At 31.7% G+C, this 20,021-nt stretch overlaps 1 protein-coding gene across 3 annotated transcripts; it reads right to left on the bottom strand.

Annotated features, from left to right (window-relative positions):
* Positions 1–415: 415 nt before the first annotated feature.
* LOC148628898 (uncharacterized) lies at positions 416–20,006 on the bottom strand. 3 transcript variants are annotated; one of them, XM_088540381.1, is made up of 14 exons: positions 19,878–20,006; positions 15,406–15,565; positions 14,678–14,847; positions 14,239–14,420; positions 13,839–13,936; positions 13,295–13,346; positions 12,304–12,465; positions 9,739–9,776; positions 9,128–9,232; positions 8,259–8,307; positions 3,199–3,366; positions 2,600–2,880; positions 1,992–2,177; positions 416–1,166 (listed from the first exon to the last, which is right to left on the bottom strand). In XM_088540381.1, the coding sequence occupies exons 2-14, from the start codon at positions 15,547–15,549 to the stop codon at positions 1,104–1,106; spliced, it is 1,698 nt and encodes a 565-aa protein (XP_088396507.1). In that variant the 5' UTR covers positions 15,550–15,565; positions 19,878–20,006; the 3' UTR covers positions 416–1,103. The 3 variants fall into 3 exon arrangements, with proteins under 3 accessions (XP_088396507.1, XP_088396514.1, XP_088396525.1); XM_088540388.1 differs by lacking the exon at positions 12,304–12,465 and adding an exon at positions 11,463–11,501; XM_088540399.1 differs by lacking the exon at positions 12,304–12,465.
* Positions 20,007–20,021: the final 15 nt, after the last annotated feature.

The following is a 20,021-nucleotide window of genomic DNA, read 5'->3' as shown; positions in this document are numbered from 1 at the left end:
ACAGCTTAAGTCATACTTAATATCTCTCTTTTATTCCTTTCAACTAACACCAGTACACATCACTACAAAATACAGCCTTACCATTAATTACCTTCAAGTTACTTGTACTGTACCTACATTATGCATTCAATAACTCTTTAAGGAGGTAGACCTAAGGTAAGGGACATAACTCTTACAAATCATTGGACCGCTTGTATTCAGCATTTAACATCAATCTCATGTAAGCATCAAAGTAACTTGGATTGATTACATTCTATTTCAAATGAATGCTTGACAGGCTTTAATGAAACTGAATATGATTCAAACATATCACTGATTTCAAGAGTTATGTCCCTTACTCTAGGTCTATACCTCCTTAAACCATCAAAATTATGTCTGAAATCAGATCGCAAGTGCACTTTAAACAAAACAAACAAAAAGTAAACAAATATTTATTTAGATTCAACAATAAATCTATAATCTATAAAAGTCTTGTTTGGGCCAGCCCAATGTATATCACAGATATGTAAAAGTAAAGTACTAGCTGTCAACAGCAAAACATGATTGCAAAATGACCTTACAAAAATGAATGCTTACTAACTATTTAGACCTTTCATTATTAGGTTAAGTAAACAATTTTAGTCATTATACTGAAGTCTGACAGATTGTCAATGTCAGAAGATGAAAATTTAAAGGAAATGAACTATTTTCTTTTTGAATTAAACCTGAAAAAACTATATAAATTCTTCACATGATGTACAAAAAAAATCTGTCATTGTTGACAGAAGTGAAAATTTTCCTATACGTAATTTGCAAATATCTCTGATTATGCAGTTTCTCAAACTTATAATCATCTTTAAACAATATCATTCAGTTAACTTTAATTTAAAACAAATTTTTTTAGGAAACTTAAATTCTCAATTTCTCACATTAAGATTTAACAGTAGTTTTTATCAAGATTTAAATTCTCACCCCAATCTCAAGAACTCTTGGTCAGATTTTAAACCATGAATTCAACAAAAATAATTAAAATGGGTTAACAATTTTGTTAGAGTCTATCTTTACAATGTAGTAGTAAGTAACAATTTTTACTGAAACATGCACTCTGCTCTGGTTAAGAATAATTACTTAGCAGCTTCCTCTTTCCTGGCTATTATATCCAACAACTCCTCTATCATTGTCAGGGACTGTAAAATATAAAAGCATACTTCATCAAGGAATGCAAAAAAAGGAAAATACCAGTATTGAAAACATGAAAAATATAAAAGTTCCATCATGCATGGTGTATGGGTTTCCTCTCTTTGGTCTTTTCATGTTCAAACCAAGAATTTGAATTACCAACAATATCTGAAATTTCAGTCAAATAAAAGATGCTTAAATAAAATTCATGCATTAAAAACCCTCAAGAAACCAGTGAATATAATCTTACCACAAAAATTAGAAATTATTAAACAGTGATAGTATACATTTGTATTTTTGTTGTTCTATTACTTTTTAATTTGATTTTGAGGAATTGCTATCATGTTGTTACCATAAATCTTATTAGTTTTGTTGTCTGGGTCTTCCACAGCTTACTTAAATGTGTGTTTGAACTTGTTGAATATCTTTTGGTGATCTCTGAAAGTATTTCCTATTTAGGATTTTGGTTACTTGTGCATTTGTTGTGCTTTGTCATATCCATTTTTTTTTGCAATGAACAGGCAAGCAGACAGACATACATTGCTATATAAGATATATTGTTTTTTTTTCATTTGTGTCCGGTAATAACTTTATAAGTTTTATATTCCAATGTCTATTGAACCAGGATGATTTCCAATCTAACTCTAAGGGCCTATAGAAGACTATTAACTAAACAAATGAATACAGGTGACTTTGTAACAGTCTGTAAAAATAATTCTGCGGTTGAATCAACAATAGTAGATGTAAAAGCAAACCAGTATACAAAATATTACAGGGTATCATCTTAAGACAAAAGACTTCTATCTGATATCTTATCAATTATTAGTTCTCACCCAAACATAGAATGTAGCAGCTCCTGCAGAAACATCTCTAATCTCATCCAGCTCGAAGCTGTCAATCAGTGTTTTTGCTCGTTTGGCATCTGTGACGTTTATTTTCTCTGGTTTACATTCTATGCATCGTCTCTTCAAACCTTCCTTGCCAGTCTTACCCACCAATGCCTGTACTGTCTTCCACACCTATAAAGATATATTGAACACATATATCACGCTGTCATATAGAACTAAAAGAGTTGATGACTTTTACTTATACTACAATGTGTATATTTTTAAAAAAGAATAAAAAGAAACAAGACAATGTACCCTATGTCCTGCTAACAATATTCCCACTCAACCATGTATGTCGAATTAAGTGGTTAAGTAATGCAAATAAGCCAGAAAATTGGCAAGGGGAGTCCTGTACAAATCATCATACAAAAGCAGTATATCAAACATCTAAGCATTCCTTCCAATAGAGGCTGAGAAATCTGTTACAGAAAAGTGTAACCCAAGGATGGACGGACAAGTTGATTGCAATATAGCTACCACTCTAATGAGTGGGGGTATAATAACAATGGATCCATACATTACAAATAGTATTCACAAATAAAATACAAAAATACCTTAGTTTCCTTCTCTTTATGACCCAGCAGTAGAAAAGTGGCTGTCATGACTGTATGTACAACTTTTGGAGGACTCTGATAACTTCTAATCTCAGCCACTGTAGCCTGCTTCAGTTCTAAGATCTCATGTCTTATACGTTCTAATCTCCTCAGTCTACCTAATAGCTGGTTAGCCTCTAACAATTCCTTGGACAGTTCTATCTCAAAGCCATGCTTCTTCACTGTTTCTATAGCTTTATGAAGTTCCTCTATCTCTCGTTGTGTCATGGCCTTCCTTAGATCTGAAATAAAAGTTGTTGAAACTGACTTTGTGGTCTAGAATGATAATTTCAAAACTAATGCAGAAATCACATGTTTCATTTAACTGTTTTATACGGATGATTGTTTCATAAAATTTTACATAGTTTAGTTTAAAGTTCCTGCAAATATCCATCAAAGAATCAATGTATCAGATCTTAGTAGAAGAATCATATTGTTTTAAAACTATTTCTTAAAACAATAATGAAAATATCGACAATGCTATCTGATAAAAGACATATGTAGGTCATATATTTCCTAACATGAAGAAAAGATTTGTAAAGAATAGTATAAATACTGACCATCTCTAACCATGAGTTCCTTAAGTAACCTCTCAGCTTTGACCAGATCCATATCTTTATCATCCACTTTTTCTGTTTTAAACTCATTGATAGTATATTGTAGTTTGTATTTATCACGTGTCTTCATAGCAACCTTCAGATCATATCTCAACCTCTTATGTCGTAGGTCTGTAATCAAGTTTTCAAAAAGTTATTAGTCCACATGGTCCATATGAAACAGTATGTATTAGAAATCTTTCCTATAAGTATTGTATGTTATTCAGAATCTAAACAGGAGCTATGGGCTTTCATTTCCTGTCTGCATTCTATATAATTCCTTGAGCTGCAGGTGAAGGGTATATAGAACAATGGCAGGGAATACGAGACATGTTCCCTTATCCTACATAACAATCATATTCTACTGATAAGTCTTCAAATCAGTTTCTTTATCAGTTTAGTAAAGTATTTTTTATTTCCTTTACAAATCAGTCTGTCTCTCCAATATATATGCATGTTGTTTTTGACTGAAAATCTAGATAACATTTTGTATGAGATTATCACACTTTCTTATACAAAAAGATATTGATTTTTCACAGTTATGATTGGAAACTTATTTTAATTCAATTTTATATAAAAGCACAGCTTTCATATCCCTGGATCTACCACAGGGATATGGTCTCACATCTACTGTCAAACTGACTAATCAATATGCAAGATCAAATGGCATATTCCACTCCAGGAGAATATATATTGATATCAAAACTATATTTTAAGGAAGGTTCATGAAAGAGGAGAAATTCATTAATCCCTGACCTCAGTTTTCCAGATTCCATATTAGTTTAAGCATTCTTTGTATACCTAAAATTTGAAATTTTTGTTTTTTAACCTGAGACCTGTCAATCATGATAAATCAGAAGGTCCATGTGAGCTACTGTCATCACTTCGAGTCCATTGTCTCTCATTGTTAGTTGTCATCATTAACTTTTCTCTAATAAATCTTCTCCAATGACTACTCAATGGAGTGTTAAAAATTTGGTGACCAGTTTGAATGGAGTATCTACTTTAAAAATTGTGTAGATTATCAAGTATAAAACATAACCTACATGGCATTTCTTTTTAGTTTTGTTTGTTTGTTTGTTTGTTTGTTTGTTTGTTGGGGTTTTATGTCCGAGCAGCAATATTTCAGCTATATTCAGACGATGAACATGAAACTGATGATAAAATGACCGTGAAATGATGATGAAATGAAAAAGGGATGGGATACAAGGACAATGGGGTCGACAAATTTTGATTGCCACTGGAAATAGGGAGAGGTGGGTAGGGTCGGGCAATTTGGCCTCCTGTGGCGAAGCCCTATGGTTCCTACTCCGGGGGAATACCACAGTAGGGTTCTTTAACATGCGAGGAACGTGGCATCTTTCCCAACACAGTGCACCACTATGGTTTGCAGTCAGGTTTTCCGTATTATAGCCTGACAACCCCAGCATGTAACACGCCAGGGGTACCCCATTCCACCACCTGGGGCACACATCCCAGTTGCTCTGTGGGCAGAGCACCCTAGCCCCCGGGTAGGGTTCTGAGCACTATTTAGTCGCCTTTTACGATAAGCTTAGTGCTGCTGCAGGCCTATTCTTTTAACACCCGGACCTGCACGGGGCCATTTCTTTTTTTAATAAAATAGGTGTTAAAGGAGACATGACACAAAAATTTCATTTTTTAAACGTTTATATTTATAAAAACTACAGTATGTTTAGATACGAGCATAACAAACATTTTCTCATCAGCTTAGCACTAAATAAAGTTAGAATGATTTGTTTTGTGTCATCACAATGACCTAATTAATATGCATAAATGAAAACCGGAAGTAACACCCACTTGCCATATATGGAAGTGCTATGTCATTGGTTCTCAATGGGTGCATTGAAAATGTAAACACGTGCCCAAAAAAATTAATAACTCTTCAAAAATAGCTTGTATATATAATGCAGAGTGGTCCAATGATCTGTGTATGAGTCTGATAATCATGTTTTGAAAGTAAGAAGACTAAAGTTCTTCTTGTTTTCTGTCAGCTTTTCATTTTCCTTAAGAATACATCCCTGCATGGCGAAAACACAACTACTTTGCACACTACTTTTAGGACTTGAACAGGAGGGTGCAAATAAAATAGTGACACTCTGTGTATCGTTCTTTCTTTGCCACTGGGTTATATGAATTAACAAGCCTGGTAGATTTAATTATGGCCAAAAGCTTCTTTTATCTTTACATGGTCGGTGCCTCGTGACACAGGTGTCGACGCAGGTGTAAGACATTGATAATTGAAATATAATTGCCTTTCTTTTGTCTTACAAATTTTGAAATAAATCAATTTACATGGAGACACAATACACAATTTATATTAGGCGACCCTAGGTGAGTTAAGGGAGCTTTTCTGGTACGAACAATATTTTTTTATAGGTCAATTAAGATATTTCATTTTAACAAAAACGATTTAAAACATGAGGAAGCATCAGCATGATATTTTTATGGGTTCTCAAATAAAATTATCAAAAACCAATAAAAAATATACAGGGTCATATTATCCTATAGCTGTACTTGCGGGCTACTGGCACACTTGTCAGGAGTAACTTTCTGTAAAAAGGGGTGAATACACAATTTATAATAGGCGACCCTAGGTGAGTTAAGGGAGCTTTTCTGGTACAAACAATATTTTTTTATAGGTCAATTAAGATATTTCATTTTAACAAAAACGATTTAAAACATGAGGAAGCATCAGCATGATATTTTTATGGGTTCTCAAATAAAATTATCAAAAACCAATAAAAAATATACAGGGTCATATTATCCTATAGCTGTACTTGCGGGCTACTGGCACACTTGTCAGGAGTAACTTTCTGTAAAAAGGGGTGAATACACAATTTATAATAGGCGACCCTAGGTGAGTTAAGGGAGCTTTTCTGGTACAAACAATATTTTTTTATAGGTCAATTAAGATATTTCATTTTAGCAAAAACGATTTAAAACATGAGGAAGCATCAGCATGATATTTTTATGGGTTCTCAAATAAAATCATTAAAAACCAATAAAAAATATACAGGGTCATATTATCCTATAGCTGTACTTGCGGGCTACTGGCACACTTGTCAGGAGTAACGTTCTGTAAAAAGGGGTGAAATCAATGTTTTCATTGAAGATTGAGATCCAAACAGTTTAAATCTTAGAATGTGAATTTGATTTACTTTAAGTGGAAAGTTCAAATGAACACGACAGAACATAATGAAATATTTCCATGTAATCTTCAAAAAGAAGTGGTGTCATCTCTCTGTGGATTCTAGTCTTCACACGTGTAGTAGTTAAATATTTCGGTCATTGTGTATCATTTTCTTCTTAAAGATGTTTAAATTGATACAACTGTAAGTATATATTCGTCGGCAAACCAAAACTTTCATAATTTTCACTCTCAGTTGTAGAAATCATGTAAAAAGTGCAGAAGCCCCACACAATTCAACCACTCGATCTATGAATTGAGAACCAATGCCGTAGCATGGTCAAATGACCACATGGCTATTTAAAATTCATATGGCTTGGGTCAACGTCGACTTTAATCAATTTATTTTCAATTAAATGACGTAAGTGACTACAAGGGGCATTTTTATGATATATATTAAGTGTAATAAATCAAATAAACCCAAAATTGAAAAAATAATTTTTTGTGTCATGTCTCCTTAAGTTCTCAATTTCTACATAGATCTCTAAAACTATAGGAGATATTGAAAAATGTGACTATTTTCTCTGGCTTGAATAGCTCTACAACATTCTTTATTGCGTTAAAAGTGTAGAACATATCCTTATAAGAGACAACAGCATTGAAAGGCAAGCTGTGTGATGTTTTTTTTTGCAGTTTTAGATCATATTTTGATTTAAACCTTTCTTGTAGGAAATAATCCTCTTCAAGGTCTACAAAAGTCTTCTTAAGATCAAACGTGTATATCAACTCCATATTGGAGACATGGTCATAAAAGAAAGATTTTTGCAGTTTTTTCACTTCTTTACAAATAGAAGCTTTCAGTTGATGAAATGATCCGTATATACAAGGCCTGCAAACATCATCAAGGGTCAAGTTGTAAGACAACTCCTAATTAGATTCATTGGCCATGAAATATAAAAAATCTTATTTTATCTTAGATTTTATTGGTTTTTAGCTAAATGTATCTTAAGCAAATGTCAAAACACAAAAACCTTTGTGATCAATCATAATAGGATTATAATATTTAGCATTTATAAGTTAACATTTGTTAATCTTTACAAATTTTATAATAGAAGTTATTTATGGAGGCAAAAAGATTGATTTCATCACAATGATATCTAGTTATAAGGTATATTTGAATTTAATTTCATTCCATTCATTTGACATTTGTTGGTATGGACAAAAGCACTTGTGACTTTAGTTTCTAGTCATAATTCCTGTTCTACAACACAGTCAGCCAAAACCTCACAGTGTGTATTATAAGCCAACTCTAAATAAAACTTGTCTATTCTGAGAAAATTATCAGTAAGAATGAAGACTCACAATAATTCTTTATCGCTGTAGAACAAATACTACTTATCTAATATCATATTTAAAACAAGGTTAAGGAGTAGAGACAAGTTGCTCTGTATACAGTTTTGACAGAAAATGTTATTTCCTGACTAGTGGCAACTGCCAATATGTATCAACATATTATATTATACTTCATATTAAATTCTAAAATATTGATAGGATAAAAGGATAAGTGGTATTCCAATATACCACCCATCCTTTGAGTATACCACCCTTCCTTCAAGTATACCACCCACTCCGACCGGAAATGTATCTTGTTCTTACCGTCACGCAGTGCGGTATTACTGTACATTTTCTAATTCCCGCCCAAAACAAAAACACCAGACAACAGTTACAATGGCTTTCCAAGGTTAATGAAGATGTAATTAATACACTTATAGCAAACAAGGATGCCAAAGAGACAAAATGTTTATCAATAGAAGGGTGGTATACTGGTTACAAAGATATTCAGTATACTGCCTGCAGTGTGTGTATGATAACATACTTCTCTTATCATCTTCATTCTTGGCATTTTTCTCTTGTTCTTTAGCTTCCTGTTTAAGAATAAAACAACATTACAATCTTCATTGATAGTTCGCTACAGTAAGGATAAATGTAATCCTATATTTACATAAAAATATATGTTTTTGTATATGCATCATTATAAGTGATTGTTTAAACCCTACATCATCTACCCTATACTGCATATCCTAAACCACACCCTTACATCTATATCAAATACCCTATATTAAAACTTAGGCCTATATACCCTACTATGAACATACTTGAAATATATGATATAATGAAGTCGACATGTCAATATCTGTATCACATGCTGGGACAACCCTCAACCTACATTATGCCTCGGACTGGTAGTTCTAGGGTTAACATAGGGGTTGATATGGCATGAGTTACAAATTTCGACATGTAATATTCAGTACATTCTACTCAATTAACCATAACTAGGAAGACTATTTATCCTATCAAAATAAAAACTATCAACATATGACAAAGTGGTTCATACTTTAATCTCAAGATTAGATATTCTCCAAGGAGATGCGATGTTAACAACTGGCAATAAATAATCCTAATCATTTAAAACTTGAAGTTGCACTAATTGTCGTGGAGTCAAAAATAGCATAAAGATATGCCCCATCTATATAAAGCCACACAAAACCCTCCACCCACAAGGTAATTCCAGTATACCACCTACTCATTGAATGGGGTATAACATGTACATCACTGCTATATTTTATACATAGTAACTCTACAATGGTACAAATGTGCTATTTAAGTTAACAGCTTAATTTGATGACTATAGTTCGACAACTAAGTTGTGAACTATATATGTTACACTAGAAGTAAAAGACAAACCTTTGCTAACTTCTCTACATCTTTGTACAATTCTTCTTCTTCCTTCTGTCTTCTTTCTCTTTCTTGTCTCTGTTTTTCTTCCAATTCTTTCAATCTTCTCAGCTCCTATGAGTAAGTATTAAAACAGTTTGTATTTATTAAACATGAAGTTCTATTAATTCATCTGTTCAGTGTATATCAGTATTGAATTCCTACATATTTATTACATGCATAATACAGGTTAATATCACTAACTTTGCTCTGGTAAACTCACATTTTTATACATTCCTCTAATGATCTCTCTATAAGGAGGTAGACCTAGGGTAAGGGACATAACTGTTGAAATCAGTGATATGTATATATCATATTCAATTTCACCAAAGCCTATCAAGCTTTCATTTGAAACAGAATGAAATCAATCCTAGTTACTTTGATGTTTACATGAGATTGATATAATATGCTGAATACAAACATTCCTATGATTTGCAAGAGTTATGTCTCTTACCCTAGGTCTACCTCCTTAAGAAATCAAACAAATTTCATATGGCTGAATCTATATTGATCAAGTTCTCCTTTAGGGAATAAAATTATTTGGAGTGCAAATGTATTGTACTGAAGAAAATCTACTCTACCTCATCTTCTCTTTCCTTCTCTTCTCTCAACCTTCTCTCTATAAATACACGAGAAAATAAATTCAATACAAAGTATAAGAAAATTATTTCAATACATTCCGTTAAAATAAAAGCATTCCATTAGGTCACCAGTCTCTAAGAAAAAAACAGAAATAATTGAAATTCATCATGTTCATCAATCATTTGTCAAGTAGGCATAACACATTTGACAACCATTTAAAGTAGGTAAATAGGACATTTTCCATTTCTTTAAATTTTCTTTAATATACATAATAAAAAGACTCTAAGAGTGTAGCTTGATATGACCACAGTGGTCAAACCCTGAACACTTGGGGCAAGTATGGACACAATATTAGTTTTGACACACTTAAGCATAAGTACTTTCAATTCATTATGGACACAACCACTGGTTTGGACAATATATTGTACAAAATTTGAAAATCAAATAAAAAATTTCAAAATCAGACCAAAAATTAAAAAGCTATTTTTTGGGGTATGGTCCCATTGACCCCTAATAACTTGAAAACAATAAGAGATATCTGAAATCTGATTAAAAAAAAATGCAGGCAGGGATTTTTATAAGGAATCCAATAAAAAAAATTTGAAATAGGACCAAAAATAAAAAAGATGATTTTTTGGGGTGTGGCCCCTTTGACCCCATATAACTCGAAAACAATATGCATCAACTCTGCTGATACAATGGTTTTCTTCATGGGGTTTGATAAAACAAATATTTTTACTCTTTTTGGCCCCTTATTTTAAAATGGTAGGAGCCACAAACTCCTAATTAAATAGGAAGCTACCTTCAGTGTTAGTAAAATCATTCCAAAATTTCATAACAATCCCTAAACAACAACTTAAGTTATCACATGAAAAGAAATGTTTATAACAGGAACGAAAGCACCATACCAATATACGACCACCAATTTTTTGCTGTCATATAAAAAATGGTTATCTTGCAGTCTTTAAAGTAAAATTTAATCAGTTTGTGTGGATTAAAGCTAATAGACTTTCCTAACTTCCTACACATGTAACAAATAACGACTTGATAAAAAGCATTATACATTTTCAGCTACAAATTTAAATGAAAATATTACATTTAACACTTTTCACTTTTTTGGCCCTTGTTCCCACCATACATAAATACAATGCCCACAAATGAGTTGCACCATATGAACACTATTCTCACAATTTACATGCTAATTAGAATGTTGAATGTTTCAGGAGGTGTTACAGAACAATTGAAAAGATTTTTTTCTTACCTTAAATTTCATAATTTTCCAAAAACCATAAAATATAGTTATGTTTACATTTTTTAAAAAGTTAAAAAAAAGTGAAAAAAATCCTTAACTTTAAATTTATTTTCACATTTCCATTTGTTTGAATAAATTGACTACACAATGATGAAGTTACAAAAATTTCAATGTACACTCATCAAACAGTCATGTGAATCATACACAGAACAAGCACATTAAGTGTATTCTGAAAACATGCAGCAATGCTTTTATAACAGTGATTGGGATTAAAGGGAACCATGTGCAATTTATCATATTCCAGGTGAAAATATTCCATTAAAATCAAATGTTTTTAAAAAGAATATTAAAGAATAGCCCATTGAAAGTCTGAAGATCATCAAAAATGCCCCATTCTCAAAATTCTTCTCCCAATCACTGTAATGAACACACAGCTTTACAACCATCAACACCAGTGCAGCAATACCAAACCTATATCAGTTTCTGTGTCCTTTGAAGTATTTTGAAGTTCTGATAAACAACAAATGATTCAGTTGTAATGATTGTGTTCCAATCTAAAGGTCATTATCATCATTTTTCGATAAATATAACTAGGGATTACAGTGATAGAAAAGATTACAAAAATAGGGTTCGGGAGAAAGAAGGAAAACTTCAGAGTAGAAGAAGAAGATGCTTAAAATGTTTCAAGAATCAGACTTAATGTTGTTTTTACCAACTCCTGTATAATGTTAGAAAATGTTCAAAATTGATTGATTGTCAAAATTGAAATAGTCTGTGACTTCAGTCTACACAATAATGGGAATTAATACAATTAACCCTACATTTCTAAAATTTTCAGTGGCAGAATGGTTGGGTCTGATATTACATAATATATTTGGATGAAGAGAAAAGAAGATACATGGGTTTCCATTAAATGTATCATGCGAGATATAATATATCTAATATTCTTGCAATATGTAGCTTATCACTATTCTGGATACAGTATTTACACCTTTAGCCTGCTGTCTCAAGTGATCTTCAAACAAAACATGCATAGAATCAATCAATAAATCAATGCATTCAATCACACAAAAACGCTCATGCTACAAAACAGACAGCTCTAAAAACTATCCATAAACTTTTCTATACAAGCTGACATAACACATAAAAGGGCATATGGTGTTTTCACCTTATAAAATGTAATGAGTGGCAATAAAATGATACAACCTAAACCCATTACTTGTGTATTACAGATCTGTGTGCTATATATATATATATGATAATTCAAATGCATTCTTGCAAAGTGAGTTCACATTCCAAAGCATTGGCAAACCTTTCTCATCAGGTTTGAAATGTAGCTTATTATCATCAGCCACTAAGTCAATTGTATAATCATCATCAGCTTTAGGACTCTGTGGTAGTTCAATTACCTCAGCATCAATATCCTCAATATCCTCATCCATTTCATTAATTCTGGATAATTTCTGTGATTTTTCTTTTTTTCATATAAATTACAGAATATTTTTAAATTTACATTGTTTTTTAAACTGCTTCAAGAGTAAATCAGGACATTTTATTTAAACAAAAACACATTTTATTTTCAAAAACAAAAACAGAAAAAAATTACTTTGCTTATGCAGATGGACACAAATTACTGTCTTTAAAACTTTTCAATCTTTATCATTTATTCAAAGAGCATCATTGTCTTTATAAACCTTTTATAACATATTAAACCATGTACTCCTCTAAGCCAAAGGAATAGAATGGAATAATAATATGAAAAGACAAAAGGACATAACACAAAAACATCATAATCATACTGCAAAATTTCATTTAGGTTTCATCAACATATCAAAACTTTAACTATTCCATAAAACTTAGAAACGATATCTGGACATGTGTACATGTATGTACAGATTGATAAACATAGAGTTATCATAAATGCCTAATGCCCAACAAAACAAATATCACTCAAACAGAGAATGAATTAATTTTTTTTCTAGATTAATCTACATGCTATGAAAATACTTTTTATTTATGGGTACAAACTTTTGTGGTTTAGGGAAAAAACACCAGTTTCAAGATTCTTGAATTCGAGGATTTGACAACATCATACAAATGAATGACTAATTTCCTTTTTGTTTGGAACTAACTGTTGTGGTTTTCCCAGGTGACAAAAAAAAACAAAAAATTGGTACCCCATGAACAATGATACTTTCACAGTACATGCACAAATGTATAGGTACCTTGGAAAATGTATGTATTTGTTGTTACCTAAAAAAAAAAGATAATAAAAGAAAAACATTTAACTTTACATGACATACCTTCATCCTCTTGAAGTTTTCTAATTCTTTCATCTTCTAATCGTCTATTTTCCTGCACAGAAACAATTATAACATTATTGAAATACCAAATGTGCTATTATTATATTTACCAATACTTTATACAATTTACATCAATAGCAATAAGAAGTTGCACATAACCCCACTTGTATGGGAAGTTAAAACTAAAATCATTAACAACATATGCCCCTATCAAAATGAAGCCATACACTTAATTTGAAAACAATCCATCCATTGGGAGCCAAGATCTTTGTGACAAAAAATTTCCACATCCTTCCACAATAATGAAAAATGGCAAAGTTCAACGAAACGGGAAGTTAATATTCGACAGCACCCAACATAATTCCATCATACAATCCACTACTTGCGTGAGGATATAAAAAAAAATGGAAATCATAAAGTGTAATTATATGTTTAAAACACTAAACAACTTGTTTTTTTTTTTTTTTTTTGTCTTTCATATATTGTAATTCTTTTGCATCATTTATCTTGTATATTTTATTGCAAAAGAAGGATATTATTTTACCTCATCTTTCCTTTTGTGGAGTTCTTCTCTCTCTCTTCTCAGTCTTTCTTTCTCCCTCTCAATTTCCTCTTCAGCAAGTTTCTGTCTTCTTCTTTTAGCTTTTAAAAAAGGAAATGATATAAGTGTAGACACAAGTTTACAAATGAACAAACCATTTACATGTTGGAAAGGTTATTACTTTCATCGTCAATTTTCTTCTTCTTCTAAAAATAATGATGTTATTAAGTGAAATATGATCACCTTTTTTATGCGTCCCAAGCCTATTCTATAAATAGAATAATAAGTTTTCAGATAAATATGTTATTTGCTCTCCATTTAATCTTATTACTTGAGAAATAAATCACTCTAAAAAAAAGATTCAAACAAATTTTACAAATAGTATGTTAACAAAGCTCCAAACCTTCTTTCTCCTTTTCAGCTTCATTCATTTCATCCAACAGTGCAAGACGATTAGGTATATCACACAAAATCACTTCTATTTCTGGGAATGACACCCCACTTCCTGGGGCTGGTCGGTGCATGATGAAATACTCCCATTTCTTTTTAGAAAAGTATTTTCCATGAACTGCTTGTACCATCCATCTGTCAAATTAGGTTCTTATTGTTTTCAGGAATTAGAATTATGTAATGATTTAAAAATGCCTGTCATTTATGTGCCAGCTTCTATAAAGTTATGTAAACAAAACAGATAATGATATTAAGTAATTTGTATTGTAAGACCACTGAAATATTACCATCATATGTCAAATTAAAAAAAAAGATTAGTTTTGAAGTCATGAAAGATTTTTTTCAATGGAGAACCTGACTGAAGAAATATTGGCATTGTATGTTAATTGTACCTAGCTTCTTCCTCTGTGATGCAGTCTGTTTGGTTGCGGTCTAACAAAGAAAATTCCCATCGTAAATCATTCAGTAGAAAATACCTCCTATCTAACTCCTGCAGTAGATCATATAGTTCTGATGGGACACAGTTACCTGTAGCACACACATATTTCATTGATGCTATTACCTGTAAATAAATACAATGTAACACTACTTCTGAATTAGATGAATACATAGTAAATAAAATAATAATAAAAAAAAAAATACATTTAAACAATCTTGAAGAACTATCTAAAATAGCTTAAGTACAAGTGTGACCTTGTTATATGCAATACTAGTGTAAAGGAATGACCACATGTACAAGTCGTATGTACTTCAAATTAAAACAAAGTTTCCCTCAGCTGTATATGTTATCTCTAAATTTTTCATTATTTTTAGTATGGATCATTGATACAGATAAAGCCAGAAACATGTTGGCAACCCCTTTTTCACATTCTTGTATAATTTTTATGGGAGACTATAGTTCATGCATATCAGCTATTAATTTTCATTTTATCATTTTTTGGACTTTTCTACAATTAAGCTCCCTTATGTAGCATGTATTTAGCAACTAATTACTACATGTATAATACAAGGTACACTTGGTAATGCTTGTAACATTATTTTAATAGTTTCAAATATATATGTACACAAAGTAACTAAAACATCTCTCTTAACCATACTTGTCTTTAGTTACGTTTCCTACCTGTGGTAAACTAACACTGCCCATTCTAAGGTCCCCATACAACATCTGTACTTGGACAGGGTACAGTTCACCACTATTATGGTGATCATACTGGGTGAACACTTCCTTAATGACATCACTTTTGTTAGATAACAATTCACCCATTGCTACTTCCTTGGTTCTAAAATGTAAAATATATGAGTACTGATAAAAGAACAGTTAATTAAAAAACGAATAAACCTCAGAGCCTTTAGCTCTTACTCTATTACTCTCAATGCTCACATACATGAGAAAGCAAAATGATTTCTTCATCTTTTGTTTCAATTCTACAATTGAATATCAGAATTTTACACAGTCAGTGTTTGTATACTTAATGTATTTATTGAAAAATTATAAAAGACCAACAGCATACATCTTGTACCTGATAATCCTCATTAGAACCCTTCCTTCTGCAAGGGATGTGTGTCCAATGCAGGAGGCTAAAAACTCCTGCATCCAAAGACTTATCAAGCATAATATACCACAACAATAAAATCCCCCAGCACAAGACCATTACAAGATGATCACTTGTTAGTTAGTACACTCCCTTAAGTGTGCATTCCTTCATGAAAAACCTTTTGAATATTACTGTGGTTTTCTGTCTTTAAGCTTCAAGTCAGCATGATTGTCAAAGGTCAGTAGTGGGCAACAGGAAGCTTACATATTCCTTTTGGTCAAGACATCAATGATATAACAGCCCAGCCATGAATTATCAAAAAAGTCAAATGTTATTTGAGTACAAATATATTGAAGCTCTATTAGAAAAATAATACTCTAGATAAGTCTACTTAATTATACACCTTTAAGTATTTCTTACTTCCAAGTTTTTGAAAAGGCAATAGATGTGCAATTGAATGAATTTTTCAACCATATTTTCCATCCTTATTTTTCAGCTTTTCAGGCTGGCTATGATTGTCAAACCCCATTATTGAAAATAATGGAAGACTGGAAAAAAAGCTTTGGATGATATTAAATTTATAACTCAAATTTTGATGGATTTAAGCAAAGCATTTGATTGCCTTCCACATAATCTTCTGCTAAATAAAATAAAATCATATGGTGTTTCAGTTGCAGCTCTTAATCTTCTCCAAGATTATCTGACAAACAGGAAGCAGTGTGTCAAACTAGGATCCACAAGGTTTAATTCTGGGACCAGTATTATTAAATATCTTTCTAAATGATGTTTTCTATTTCATTCAGGATTCTTCTCCCTAGAACTAAGCTGATAACAATACTCTTTCTTATTGTGGATACAATCTCAATGAAGTCAAAACAAAATTGGAGTCAGATAGCATAAAACTGATACATGTAGATTGGTTTGAAGTGAATCACATGAAAGCAAATCCCCAATAAATTTCATGCTCTTGCCATTGGCCAAAAAACTTATGATAAAAATATTTCTTTCCATCTTGGTGATAATATTATAAAATGTGAAGATAAAGTTAAACTTTTGGGCATAACAATAGATTACCAGTTAAAATTTGATACTCATAGAGCCAACATTTGCAAAAAGGCCTCTAAACAGTTATATGTTCTAAAAAGGATAAAGAAACACTTAAATAAACTGGGAAGTTTAACCATTTACAACTCCAGGGGTTGCATTGGCTTCCAAATTCTGTCACCAGAAAAATCGCCAGCTGCAATTTTTTGTGGCCAATTTTCAGAAATTAGAGCCAAATGATGCCCAAAAAAAAAAAGATTCTTTTTTTAAAATATGAGAGTATTAAGTCCATTGATGAATTATCTTTGTCATTTCATCAAAATAACCACTCCATTCATGACATACATGTACCCAAGATTCACTCTTGATGCATGTATAAAACAGGTTTTTAGCTCTAGTCTGTCACTTTCATATGCATAAAATAATAAAGTACCACTCCAGAAACAGGTATTTTATTTCTATCAAGGACAGTATATATATTACTATTCTCATATAGTCCCTGATTTTAAAACATGACCACCTTTGTCCTTTATAGTCCTATTTATCTTACAATATTATTTGATTTTTTTTTAACTTTTTTTTCAAGTAATAAAATTTCTAGCAAACTACATTTTGTACCATGGACCATTAATTGTGTCCCTGTTCAATTATCTTGATATCTGAATAGCATTTCCTTAATTAGATTTTGGGAATCCTCATTCTATTTGTTTACCAATTTTCCTGCCAAAAAAGTCACTTGGCAAAAGTGTAAACATATGTCATTCATTTTCTTTTATTAAATCTTTCATTTCGAAGTATTTAGACACTTCCTAATGGGATAATCATTGTTAATTGGATTTAATTTATTCTGTTATTTGGTAAGTCTGTTTCTGAATGTATCACATGATTAAACTGGGCTGTGAAGCTTGTATGTAACCACGTGCACATGGCCATAATTGTGTTTACCTTTGACCAGATGATGAGAGTTTTGATTGACACAATAATACATTTACATTTGATTGTCACCTATTGTGGTCGGTTCATTCCACCTATTCCCACTTTTTATAAAATAGGTAATAAAAAGGTAAATTTTCATGTGGGAATAGGTGGAAAATAGTGTAGATAAAGGATTATACTGTATAAACAATGTTTGATTAGGTGTTAATTGATTTTGTAATTAATGACAGGTAAATGATATATTTTGTCAGTGAATTTCCATTTTGTTGCATAAATATAATAAAAAAGAAACAAGTAAATTTTGAATATATACATAATGTATATTAATGAATCAGTAGTTCTTGATATACATAAGTCATAAGACATAAGAAAGTAACAATATCAGTTTAAACACATTCATTCAACCAGTCTCTACGATATTAAGCACTAGATCATATACATTAAACATACACAATAAGTCATCTGTTCTAATTACCTTTAATTGCCTTCAGTCGTAAATTGGTCATGGTCAATTAACTCTGACCAGGTGTCAACACAATTGTTTAATTAGAGAAAATATCCATTGCTGATAAACTTCCTCTCAATTTTAATATACAAAACCAAGAAAATCGCCAACTTGTTGCAGATAAAATAAAAAATCGCAATTTGCAACATTGGCGAAGCTGAACCCTGAACTCTTTTATTTTGTCCAACTTTAATTATTGTCCTGTCACTTGGTACTTTTGTAGTGAGGTTAATACTAATAAAATGGTAAAAAATCAAGAAAGGGCCTTTAAGTTCATCTATAACAACTATACTAGCACTTATAGGGAGCTTTTGTTAAAATCGAAAATGCCATCACTGAAAGTAAGAAGAATTAGAAATGTTGCAGCTGAAACTTTCAAGATAATAAATAGACAGAGCACACTATATCTACATGACCTAATTGGGATAAAGGAAAATAAATATGATTTCAGAAATTAGAACACAGCAAAACTACCCAACGTCAGAACATCAAGGTACATGTATGGGTTAAATTTCCTTCCTTTTGCTGCAAAAACCTGAAATGACTTGCCAGACCATTTTCATAGAGAGTCCTCTTTTACTCAATTTAAGAATCTTTTAAACTCATGGAATGGTAGATCATGTCATTGTTCTACTTGCTATTCATTACAGAACTGCTTCATATGCTTTTACGTTGTTGACTATTTATAGTGCTGCTCTTCCATTTTAATCTTATTTGCATTTGCTATTTGCCTTATACATGTATCTTGACTGATGATGTATGTATGTCTGCATGAAAAGGACTAAAGAAGATGCCATGTATTGTATTTATTTATAGTGCATATTGCCTTGTATGTCAATATTAAAAGCTCCTAGGAGCTTATGTTGTATTGTTTTATATATGGATGTTAAATAAAGCTTTTGTATTGTATAATGTATAATAAAGACTAGAATCATATTAGAGACAGTGCATCAAACACATCCTATTTAGACGCTCTAAAAGTAAAACATTAATGGCTCAAAATCATTCTGTTCAAAGTAACGATTTCTAGAAATGACATATTCAGTTAGGAAGTGATTGTGATTTAATCCCTTTTGGGCTTCAGTGTCCGGAGCTATTTTCTGATTTGTGCGCGCAAATCAGAAAATAGCGCCAGACACTGAATCCCAAATGGGATTGATTGTGATTGTTTAAACTTTTAATGCAGACACACAGTGTGTGTTGTACTGTTATGAGAAGTCTCTGTTGGTCAAGAGATAAGCAATATAACATAACCATGGTGCATTATCAACTAAGTCATTTGAGTAAAATTGTAGCCCTGTCCTTCATAGGCAAGTCCTATTATCATATTAGTTTCACTTTTTGTCAAAATAATATTTAATAACACTTTGAGCACTGGTTACTCCAGCAGTGCTAGAGGTTGTCTGGCAAGCAATTTTCTGACTTGGTGCCATCCTAAGGTTGGTTATGAAGGAACGCAATTCCAGCTTCTTACGTTGTAGCCTGTAGGAGAGCACTGGTTAGACAAATCTAAGGCTGAATTTTCGTAATTTATCATTTGATTTCGATTGAAAACGAAATTAATAATTTTACCTTTTGACACTGAGTCGTAAGTTTTATGAGACAGAGTTCAAACTATGGAGGTCTTTGAATTTTCCTATTTAAAGCAAAAATTCGCCAGTGAAATCGCTTCACAAGACAGCCATTTGTAAACAAATGTTGGGCTTATTAATTACG

The sequence above is a fragment of the Perna viridis genome, chromosome 1 (genome assembly GCF_037379345.1).
Source record: "Perna viridis isolate PV_CMFRI_1.1 ecotype Kerala chromosome 1, ASM3737934v1, whole genome shotgun sequence".
Classification (NCBI taxonomy): Eukaryota; Metazoa; Mollusca; class Bivalvia; order Mytilida; family Mytilidae; genus Perna; species Perna viridis.
This window is presented reverse-complemented; position numbering and strand designations above follow the sequence as displayed.